At 38.2% G+C, this 12,393-nt stretch overlaps 1 protein-coding gene across 6 annotated transcripts in view; it reads right to left on the bottom strand.

Moving 5' to 3' along the window:
- LDAH (lipid droplet associated hydrolase) overlaps nucleotides 1-12,393 on the bottom strand; it is a 94,210-nt gene that overhangs the window by 20,802 nt on the left and 61,015 nt on the right. For 4 of the 6 annotated variants that reach the window (XM_070451238.1, XM_070451229.1, XM_020898271.2 and 1 more), the window contains one exon: nucleotides 6,315-6,549. The exons of the other annotated variants lie outside the window; for them this stretch is intronic. In XM_070451238.1, the coding sequence (XP_070307339.1) occupies nucleotides 6,315-6,549 (235 nt within the window). The remainder of the gene's footprint in view (nucleotides 1-6,314; nucleotides 6,550-12,393) is intronic. 6 annotated transcript variants of the gene reach the window in all.

Raw genomic sequence — 12,393 nt, 5'->3', positions numbered from 1 at the left:
TGGTGATTCTTGAGGTAGGTAGAAGTTACATAGGAGTTTGTTTTCTGATCATTTGTGGAGGTAAACATTTTTATGTTTCAGGCACTTTTCTGCAGTGTTATTCTTGAATTAGTAAAATGTATAAAAATTCAAAAAATGTGTAAGGAATATTATATTTCTAAAAAGCAAAATTTTCATCAGGGGATGTACTTCACCTTTATTCTCATTTTTTTTTTGTTTTTCCTGGTAATTTCCCATCTAAGTACACTTTTTTGTTGTTTGCTTTTAGAAAGCAGAATACAAGTTTCCTTTCCAGTAACTGCTCCAAGGAAGCCATCCTTTTCTTCCCTCAGAAATGCTCGTAACACAACACAGTGGTCAAAAACAATAATACCAGATAGAAGTGTAATTTCCTAAGGGGAAAACACATTTCTCCTGGCAATGACTGTCGACAGCATTCCTGGAAACCCAGCAGAAATCAGAGTTTCAAGCACCACAGTGGAGGAAATATCTAGCAGTAGGAGTAATGGAAACAAAACATGAAGGGAGGAGAATGATTTAGAAGAATGGTACTTATTTACTTTCATTTCATAACAAATCTAAATACAGGTGTAAAAACCCTCACTGAGTCTAATGTTCTATTTTATTTGCTACCATCATCTTCTGAAATCTGCTTAGTGTTTAAATATCACTACAGGACTTCAACTCACAGTGGAGTGGTGAAGGAACGAAACAAAGGCAGGCTAAAACCGGAAGACCAATAGGACATTCATGTCACAGGCTAAATGCTATCACTAAATTCTCCAAGTAAACATAATCTGCAGCAGAAGGCTGCCTTCTGTTTAATTAACCTAATCACCTACCTTAATGCCATTTTGTCCATCTTGAAAATTCCCAAGTCATCTTCAAGTCCAAATTCATCTGTCTTCTCCCTTATTTACCTAGGTAGAACTAGTTTCTCCCTTTCTCAGTACCATTTCTGCCCTGTATCTGTGTTCATACCAGTCCTAACTGTGATGTATTAAAATTCCTCACATTGATTTCCTCTAACATGCTATATAAATATAAATATAAATGTAAATATAAATATAAATATAATGTTAGGGTAATTATATATATATATAAATCTATCTCAACAGTTATATTTCATTTTTTCTCTCCAGTGATTATCCAGGTCCTTGGTTCATGGCAAGTGTCAGTAGGGTTGTTAAATAAAATAAATGGGTAGGGATTGGGCTGGTGGTTTTCTTTTTAGGGGAAGGTTTGGGGGTAGGGTCAGGAGGAAAAACCTGCTGCCTTCCTTGAGGTAGAGCAAGAGCTGATGTCACAAGAGAGTCTAGATGCTGACATGGGGAAGCCAAGTTGACAGGTATTGGTTGATATGATTTATAAACAGATAGACTTATCAATGTGACAGAGTTCATCAAAGTAAACACACAACTCAAGGCGTATGATTTTTAAAAAATAATACAACTTTTTAGAGGGGTAGATAATTTAAATATATATATATGTGTGTATATATATATATACACACACATACACATAAACATCTATTGAAAAAAATATTAAAAACCTTCACTGAGTCATTTAACTCTAAACCAGAGGTGATATTTTAGTACCATATCTAATCACCTTTTGCCTAAATCCTAATACTGACCACATACACACAAAGTTTTTTTCCTTCACTGCTGAATTTAAGGCTAAACTTCCATGAATAATTAAAGCTTAAGTTGGCTTTTAATGGATTTTCCTAAGTTACACACAAAAATGAGAGACTAGGTAACATGCGAGTCTGGTTTTGTCTTATTCAAAATATTATTCTGTGATTAAGTCAAAAATATTCTGAGAAGAAATTTGTGATTCTTGAGTGAAGCTTATGTGTCAGCAGTTCATTGAATAGTTTTCAATTCATGTAACTGTACATGCTTTTAAAAGTTATTTACATATTGATTAAGGAAAGGAAAGATTACAAAGTCTCTTTTACAAGAATGCATGCAACAAAAGTAATGTAATCTACCAGGAATGCCCTTTGTCTGCACTATGTTTTTCTAATTAGATAAGTGAAAGGAATTAAGACATCAATTTGGTCTAACTAACAATAAGACTCTAGAATATTTTTTAACGTTAATTATCTTGACCTGTGATACTGCTAAGCTAAAATATATTTGCTTTTAGCTTTGATCAGAAAATCCAATTTAGCTGTCTCAGTGAGAAGTCTATTTCTCATGAAACAGAAGAACATCTATCATAAAGAAAATACATAGTAGCAACTATTACAGAATTAAAATTAAAGGAAAAAAACCCATACATTTTCTTTAAAAGTAATATGCAAAACAATCGAGTTACATAAATTGAACCGATGAACACATGGTGAAGTTTATGAAGTACACTAACTGAATTAGGGCCACTCTATCTTGAATGCTGGATAGGAAAGGAGGTTTTACTCAATCTGGTAAAGAGGGCTAATACACAGATTCTCAGCCTATAAGAACCACCATTTTTGCCAAAAGGACAACAGCATTTGAAATATTTGAACAGTTTGGTTCCTTGAACTTTTCAGACCTTGCTACCACAAAAAAAATATGTGTATAAACTAAAGGATACAGAAAATCTGTTTCTATCCAGATAGGTCAGGATTTATTATCCACCACTTGGACTGGCAAATTTCCTCCGTTTGTTTCTGTAAGATTTCTACTGAAGCACAGACATTACATAATGTGCAAACACCGCAAGTCCTCCTTTTAGGAGGTAAACTGGTCAGACTGGTATACTGGAGGTCATTGTCTGGGTGATAGTCAAACTACAGAGAAGTAGGTCTGGAGGGTATAGATTTGACCACTGTGAATAATCTCAGATCTGGTATTCCTTTCCCCCATGAGCCCTCTCTTTGTGTAAAATGAAAATCATGTCATCAACTCAAGTGGTTGGTTGAAATATTGATTAATCTTCACCATTCATTGGATAAAAGCTCAGGAGGAATACACTAATCATTTTCAAGGGTCAGGGATTTATGGGTATCATCCTCTCTCAGCTGGGACCTTCTTCCATTTGTCCTAAGCAAGGTAACAGGAATCACTAGTGGGATGGCCAGGGCAAGACTGGGTAAAGGTAGGTTCTGTGGTAGCTATTACGAGAAGAGGCAAGGGTGAATTGGTATCCAAAGGGGAGAGGTAAAAAGATGCTGGCTAGGATGATGGAGATGCTTGGTTAAGGATTAGCCTACTGTCATGAGTAGAAGATTGAACTAAGCATCTTTGTAGAGAATAAACCAAGAACACAAAGCAGAAAGAACACAGGTAATTCTTGCCTTCTTTCTCTTTACCCAAAATTATTATAGATGGGGTGAGTAATGAGGGAAAAAAAGAGACTACTAAAGTACTGGTTACTTGGATGTTAGAAAGCCAGGTCTATCAATAGAAGGAAGAGGACAGAAAATCAGAGAAGGAAGGGATGTCAGAAATACAAGGGCTGTGCTCCAAAAGTTGGTTTGCAAGTTGGTTGTTTGGAACAGAGATGAAGCAATGTGGCTGAGTGTTTAGTCTGGTTTACTGTCTATTTTGCACATCGTGTAACTGTACTATGGGAAAGAAATCCCACAATTCCCCCAAGCAACAGTGTAGATGGAAGCCTCTGGTTGCCTTGAGTCATGGAGGGGAACGTGTCCTATGCCCAAACTGTCTTGCTCCTTGATGCCTGCATTCAGGGCTCCCGAAGATTCAGGAGGAGTCAATCACTGCAGCTGAAAGGAAGATTCTTTTCTCTTGAGCACAACTTATGGAGCCTACTTCTTCAAGAGGGTATTTATAATTGTGGTGTAGAAAAACTGAAAAAAAATCTTTACATAGGTATCTGTTTTAATAGAAAAATATTAAACACATCACATGTCTTATGTAATGTGTTATATAATCACTATATATAAGAAAACAAGGAAAACTTCCTTAACATCCCATGTCTTGATTTGGGTTTAGAGAATACCGCTAAAGAGGCAGAAGGGAAGCACAGGGCTATCTAATGTCTATCAGAAACCCAGATGTTTGGGGTGAAGCGGTCTATGTGCGTGCGTGCTGAGTGGCTCAGTTGTGTCAGTCGTGTCCACCTCGTTGTGACCTCACGGACTGTGGCCCGCCAGACTCCCCTGCCCCTGGGATTTTCCAGGCAAGAATATTGGAGTGAGTTGCCATTTTCTATAAATTAAATACTGTTGGTTGATACTGTTGCTGAATTCATCTATATCCTTGCTAACTTTTTGTCCTATCATTCTACTGATTGTTGAGAGGGGTATTTACATATCCAGCTATAATTGTGGATCTGTCCATTACTCCTTTCAGTTGTATCAGTTTTTGCTTCAGGTATCTTGCAGCACACTTGTTTTGTACATACACATATTAGAATTACTATGACTCCTTAGTAGACTAACTCTTTTACTATTATCATTATGTAATGTCCCTCTCCATTCCTGGTAATTTTCTTTGCTCTGAAGACCACTTTATCTGATATTAATATAATCATTCCTGGTTCATTTGATTAATGTTTGCATGATGCATCTTTTCCCATTCTTTTACTTTCAACCTACCTATATGATTATGCTTTAACTATATTTTCTGAAGATAGCATATACTCAGGTTATGTTTTTAAATTCATGTTGCCAATTTTTATCTTTTAATTGGTGCATTTTGACCATTTACTTTAATGTAACTATTGGTAATGTTAGAGCTTGTTTGCCATTTTATTATTTATTTTCTGATAGCTATCTGTTTTCTCTTTCTCTATGTTCTTTCTCTGCCCTGTCTATGTGTTACTGAATGTTTTAGAATTCTATGTTGATTTACTTATAGTGTTTTTGTTTTTTTTTTTAAATATGTCTCCTTATGTAGATTTTAAAGTGGTAATTCTAGGTATTCCACTGAGGGTGTCTGACTTACCGTCATTGCCATTTTCACTTACTAGGCTATTTCTTTCTCTTCTATGAGGGAAAAATAAGGGGCTGGGCCAGCAGGTCCTCAAGGGACATCTCCAACTTCAATCTTCGGTGATTTTTATGACTGTTCCAAGCCTGGCTTCCCTTCTCCCTATCTTATCTGCCTCTGCCTTGCTAAGCCTATAATAAACAATAGGTGTTGGTAGAACATGGCTGGGGGGGCAAATCCATAAATACAGAAAATAGACTGAACTTTGTATTTGTGACGACTGCTTCTTGCTATTTAGGAAAACACGTCCTGCATCATCTGTGGGTGTATAACTATAAAGGTAGGGGTGTGACCTGTTTATGAATTCACCATGCACATGAAATTGTGGGAATCAATGCAGGTGAGCACCATAAACTTTAGACAGTAGTCCTGCTTTTATGCTTGACTGGAGCAAAGAGACTGCGGCAGCAGCTACAGTGAAAGGAAGCTTAACACAGTGGCATATTGCTGGAATTTGAACACTACCCACTAGTTGTGTGACTTCAGGCAAACCATGTAACTTCTCTGACACCTCAGTATCTTCATCTGTAAAATGGGGACAGGAATACCTGAACTTCATTAGTTCTTCTGAGGACTGTAGGTAAAAGCTTAGAACAGTCCTATTAGCTGCTGCTGCAATTGCTGCTGTATCATTCATTGGAGGCTTATTATCAATAAAATATCAGATAGGCACTTTGCATACATTATCACATTTAATCCTGTAATAATCTTTTGAGGTACAGGATATTATTATCTCCATTTTGTAGCCTATGGAGGTAGCATAATTTTATTATTAAAATCATTTGTAAATATAGTATAAATTAGTACTAACTAAAAAGATAAATTACATTTAAAAAATAACATTTGAAGCTAAACAGTAAAGTACCAAAAACATTCCCTGGCATATTCAGAAACTATAATCAGTAAAGCCTCCAATGTTATATTATCATGACTACTATTTATTACTTTTATAACTTAAATCTCTCCAAAAACTTCTAAAGAGCAAAGCAAAATCATAGTCTATTCACTCTATGGGGATATTAGGCCTCGTTTCCTTGTGCTGATTTTTGTAGTTTATACACTGAGCTTAACAGGCAACACCATGGATTCCTGTAAGGACTCCATATATAGTAGATAGAGAAGAATTCTTTCTCGTTGTCTTGAAGCTACAGTAGAGAATCAGAAGGATAAGGTTTAAAATTAAAGCCTGATGAGGCTTCTCTGTCATTTAGAATATCCCTCACTATTTTCATTTTGTTTCTAGTTTTAAACTTTGGGGAGAAAAATATAACAAATAATATCTTGTTTGAGACTCACCTACTGTCTGAGGTTATTCTCTTAACACTTTCTGATATAAGAATAAACATATACATTTTAAAATGTGCTTACCAAGGCAGAACGGTTCCAACGTATTCAGACAAGAAAATTCCCTTGGTATGTCCATCATTTGAAGGGCCATTCTGATCACCAAGGACTTGATTTTCTCAGGCCATGGTTTAAGCAGTAAGTAGCAAGGAACATAGAGAGCATAGCGAAGCCAGCACAAAAGAGGTGTGGCAAACCTGCCTTTGGGTGACTCAGACATTCGCTCAATTGTTGGAAAGAGCAGAATGGAGCGAATTACCTATAATAAAAAAAAAAAAAATTTTGATGAGAAGTTTTCCTAAGGGATAAGTTACTGCTTTCTCATTTCTTCTATATAATATCCACAAATGACTAGGTTTTAGAACATGGCTAACAATCTATTCAGACTGAGAAGTACCATCCACTGCCTTCTCAGCCCTCAACCAATCTGGGTAAGATATAAAGATGTCCCTCAAGCTGAAGGGGTTAATTTTCAGGATGAGGAGGAAGTCAGATACCTAGATAAATTCTTGAGTATGACAGCAACTCCCACTCCCTTTGAAGGATTGCTGAAAGTAGAAATGAATTTACCATTTTAGTGGTTTACCAATTTGACTAATGATGCCCAAAGAGATTAAAACTACAAAAAATACTCTATTCTAGTCAGAATTTCTTTTATTCATATTTGGAGATAGTTCACTTTTAAAAAGCTCATCTATTCTGTAATCTTACCAGCCAAAGATAATCTTCAACAGGAGCATATGTATACATGCTGCTGCTGCTTAGTCACTTCAGTCATGTCCGACTCCGCACAGCCCACGGACTGTAGTCTGTCAGGCTCGTGTGTGTGTGTGTGTGTGTGTGTGTGTGTGTTTTATATAGGCTGTGCAGAGTCTTCTTGTTGCGTGGTTTTCTCTAGTTGTGGCAAGTGCGGGCTACTCTCTAGTTGTGATGTGCAGGCTTCTCATTGTGGTGGCTTCTCTTGTTGTGGAGCACGGGCTCTAGGGCACAAGGGCTTCAGTAGCTGTGGTTCCCCAAGCTCTAGAGCACTGGCTCAATAGCTGCGGCACAAGAACTCAGATGCTCCACAGCATGTGGGATCTTCCCAGATCAGGGACTGAACCTGTGTCTCCTGCGTTGGCAGGTTGATTCTTTACCACTGAGTCACCAGGGAAGCTCAGGATAAAATATATTTTTAACAACTGATTCAACCTCAATAAAGCATGCATGCTCAGTTGCTCCGTCATGTTCAACTCTTTCTGACCCCACAGACTGTAGCCTGCCACACTCCTCTGTCCATGGAATTTTCCAGGCAAGAATACTAGAGCAGGTTGCCATTTCCTTCTCGAGGTAATCTTCCTGATCCAGGGATTGAACCTGTTTGTCTCCTGCACTGGCAGGCAGATTCTTTACCAGTGAGCCCCTTTTAAATCCATGGATAAGATTAGTGTCCTTAGAAGGACATACACCAGAGCTTGCACTCTTCCCAAAAGCATATGGAAAAGAGGTCTGGAGAACACACAGAGAGAAGATGGCCATCTGTAGGCCAGGGAAGAAGTATCACCAGAAACTGACCATGTTGGCATGCTGATATTGGGCTTCCAAACTAGAACTGAGAAAATAAATGTCAGTTGTTTAGACCACCCAGTCTATGACATTTTGTTAGGCAGTTCGAGCAGACTAACACCTATCCCTTAATACCATAGTTAATTTCTGTCTGTTAGTGAACTTGAAACAAATGTAATCATGCAGTGTGTTTTTATTTTACTTCCTTCAATCAACATTGTTTATAAGATCCATCTTTGTTGATGCATATAGAAATAGCTCATTACCTTTGCTACCTAGTTTTCCATTGTAAGAACACAACACAACTGATTTTACAGATAGGTATCTGGGTTGTTACTAAAAAATATGCTAATATTTTTACACATGTCTCTTGGGCATGTATTTCTGTTGACTATGTCATCTCAAAGTAGAAATATGAGGACATATGGTTGCACATGTTAGTTGCAGGGTTAGTAGGGAGTTCCAAATAGTTTTCCAAAGTACTTGTACCAGTGCACTCCCCTACCATCAGACATGGGCTTCCCTGGTGGCTCAGATGATAAAGAATCTGCCTGCAATGCAGGAGACCTGAGATTGATTCCTGGTTGGTAAGATCCCCTGGAGAGGGGAATGGCAAACCACTCCAGTGTTCTTGCCTGAAGAGTTCCATGGATAGAGGAGCCTGTGAGGGTACAGTCCATAGGGTAGCAAAGAGTCACACATGACTGAGGGACTAAGTATACACACATACCATCAGACATTAGGGTTCATAGTGTTATATATCCGAATATTTGGTTCTGGTAAACCTTGTAATTATAATTGTAATTGACCAACCTGGTATTTGGAGGTGTTTCGTTATGGCTCTGATTTAAGGTTTTTATGTCTTTTTAAGTTTTGGGAACATTTTCTATATATCCTCTGAAAATGTCTTATTTAAATCTCACATTGTTCTATTAGAATGTCTTTTTAAATTATTGATTTGTAGAAGGTATTTTTAATTTAGATACCAGTCTTTTGTCCTGTTGTAGTTCTTGACTTGCCTGTTCATTCCTTTTCTTATTTTTTTTTTTTAATGGAGGTAAACTCTTACGTTTGATACAATTGAATTTAACAGTCTTTTCTTTTACAGTTACGGTTCTCTGTCCTTGGTTTAAGAAATTCGTCTACAACCTCAAATCATGAAAATATTATTTTTTTCATTCAAAAAATATTTTAGAAATTAGATTTTTCAGAAATTAGATAATGCTGCTTCTTATCTGTTCTACAATGTGGATTTAAGCCTTGGGCTGGGTTTAACTTTACTTGTGAGTCTATTCCTTTGATTTTGGGCATCAGTGATTTACTATTTTTTAAGTATTTACATTCCTCCTTCTGGATGAACTGGATGTATTTCTCCTGGTAGGACCTGATAGTAAAGGTGGGGTTTTGTGGACTCAGTCTCTTTTTCGCCTTCTAACATCGACAGTCTTTTTTCATAATAATCTATTTGATGGCACTGACCAAACCTTACATTGATTAGGTAACACCTGTCACTCTGCCTTCATGTCCCTCTCACTGATAGAACAGGGATTTGAGGGTAAAAACTGTGGAGGACCCTTCTTTCTAATCATATCTTCTTATTTTTCCTTGGTCATATCTAGCAGTTAAGGGCTTAGCTATTTCCACAGGCTTTTCCTTTTCTCTCAACAATATCTGAGATCTTTTCGTTGTTTCTTTTCCAGTCACAATAATCTGATCTCTTCTAGATGTCCTTCTCTGTCACCTAAGTAAGAATATACTGTTCCCTGAGGCCTGCGTGATGACTAAATAAAAGATGTTCTTTGGGAGCTGAGAACCATAGCCTTTTCAGATGATTTTTAAAATGCTGGATTGGTAACAACACATTGCAAAATGCTCATGATGTGCTTTCTGAATGAACACTGAGTTTCTGTGACCTTGGCATCTTCTCAAGTACAAATCAGAGGAGAAGCTGGATAGACTGTACTGAATCAAGGCCTTATGGAGCATTCATGGATGCTTGTGATGCAGATCATTGTGGGTTCCAGAACATCAGGGATGATCCAGAGTCCTACAGTCAGAGCCAGCTGACTGTGTTTCAGTGGGTTTACACAAAGGTTATATAGAGAGTCACACAAAGGTTACGGGGTCTCTGTGAAGTCTGACTGGATAAGAAAAGTCAGTTAAAGGAATTATTCTCCCTGGATGCCACTTCCAAAGTGAACTCCAACTCAATGCATTTGAACACAGAGGAGGAATGAGATCAACTTTGGAATCCCAGGGCTTTACAGGTGTTTGGTCACCTTCTTCGTCCCCTTCTAGCATCACATAGGGATACAGCATTACTGACCCACCCATGATGATGACTGCATTGAGGACACAGGGTAGGCAGAGTACAGAGCACAAGCATCCCAATGATAGTTATCATCAGTCTCAGGAAGTATCAGTAAGGAACCGAACAGCTTCTGACATCTCTAGGGCTCCTGAACAGGTCTCCCTATTCTCATTGTCCACATATAGTAGGCAAGCTACTGCTTCACCTTCACCTTTCTGTCCAGAGATATTCTTCAGGACTGCTCCCAATGGTTCAAACAGGGCTGCTGTCTCTCTTAGACATGTGGAATATATCCTTCAGAGTGGCAAAAATTAAGAAATCTAACAATATACCAAGTACTACCGATGTGGATCAACAAGAACACTTATTATGGCATAATTGCTAGCCTATCCTCTTCAGTTTTTGTAAGTACAATCACTTTGGTGGGTGTCTGGAGCTCCACACAGAAAATAAATTTCGTCATGTTGTCTAATGGTAACAGTTTGATTCAGGGCTCTAGCATTTCACTTGGATACCAAACAGCATGCTTTTTTAAGAGTCTGAGAGGGAGAAACAAAAAAAATCTTTTAGCAACTGGAGAGGTGCTACCGTTAACCACTGACTTTATACCTTCAAATTCAGATTTCTTCCCCTGTCTTTTGGGTAATTTTAGTGTCATGAGTCCTTTAATTCCTATAAGAGCTACAAATGTTCTGCTGCTCTTAGGACTTGAGAGATTGCACACAGGGGTGGGTTTATATGGAGCAATCTTTGGTACTGCCCTGCAGGGTCCTCCCAGCTGAAGGGCTAAGAAGGGCCTCCTTCCCCATTGCGCAGAACAGTTCTCCCTGGAGGCTGGAGAGCAGGTTTCTTTAGCAGCTGCAGTGGCAGCAAAGATAACTTCTGAGCTTCAGCTGGGCTCTCTTTTGTTAGTCCCACCTGGAGCTATAGGAACCTGATCTGGTAAGGAAGCCAGGTTGGCCACAGTACAGTCACTGCAGGCTCCTTGGCAGCCAATATTCTTCAGTAATATCTCCATGAGTTTGATGGCCTAGTCTTTCACTTTTTCAGTCCATACTCTACCTGAAACTGATTTTTACGTGTGGTGTGAAATATGGGTCTAACAACTTTTTTCCATATGGTCACTCAACTGTCCCAGCACTATTACCTGCAGAGGCAGTCCCCCCCTGCTTTTCTGCTGTGACACTGCTGTAGCAAATCCTCTATGTGAAAGGTCCTTTCCTGGGCTCTCTAAGCTGTTCTACTGACCTACTTTTCTAACTCTGTGCCCAGAGCGCAATGTCTTATTTACTAAAGCTTTAGATTTTGGTATTTGGTAGAGTAAGTTAAACCCCATTTTCTTGTTCTTCAAAAATGCCTTGAGTATATTTGGCTCTCTGCATTGGATATAGATATGAGTTTCATTTATAAAAATATAATTATTAAGTAATTAAGAGATGATACTAGTAAGTTTCAAGTCCTATAGCAGGGTAAGAAAGACAGAAGATAATGAAAAAAGACTAGAAACTGCTGGAAGTGGAGCTGTAGCTCTAAACGAGGTGTTTAGTGAAGGCTTCAGAGAAAGGTGACATTTATGCAAAGGCAGTTACGGAATGAGCAGAAGATATTTGGAAAAAGAGGTTTTCTGGGAGAGGGAAGAGCAAGTGCATAGGCCATAAGATAGAACCTAATTTGCTGCTTCAGAGAGACTTTTCTGATGGTCCAGTGGCAGAGACTCTGTGCTCCCAATGCAGGGAGCCTGGTCAGGGAACTAAATCCCACATGCCACATCTAAAGACATTGAGTGCTGCAACTAAGACCCAGTGCAGCCAAATAAATAAATAAATAATTTACAAAAAGAGAAAAGCAGGGAGGACAGTACAGCTGGAGCAGAGTGTGTGAAAGGAAAGCAGCTCAGTTGTGACCGCCATAATCACAGGGGCAGCAGCGGATGGATGGTCTAACGGGCCTTTGGTTTCCACTCGGAGTCACTGAAAAGCTTTTGAAGGGTCTGACTTCCATCTCAATAAGATTACTTTGGCTATTGCATCCTTACTAGTGTCCTAGAAGTACTGTATCAGTGAAATTTCTCAAGATCAAAAAAAAGTAAGAGTTAGAAATATTGGTGGCAAAGAGTCAGACATGACAGCAATTGAACAACAGAAATATTGGAAGGTAAAATGACTATTTTTCATTTATGTTTAAAATATTAACAAAATCTCATGTATAAAAATAATAGCTAAACACCAACATAAAAAGAAATGTACT

Source organism: Odocoileus virginianus, chromosome 2 (assembly GCF_023699985.2).
Source record: "Odocoileus virginianus isolate 20LAN1187 ecotype Illinois chromosome 2, Ovbor_1.2, whole genome shotgun sequence".
NCBI classification, from domain to species: domain Eukaryota; kingdom Metazoa; phylum Chordata; class Mammalia; order Artiodactyla; family Cervidae; genus Odocoileus; species Odocoileus virginianus.
Note: the sequence above shows the minus strand (reverse complement) of the source record. Positions and strands in the feature narration are given on the sequence as shown.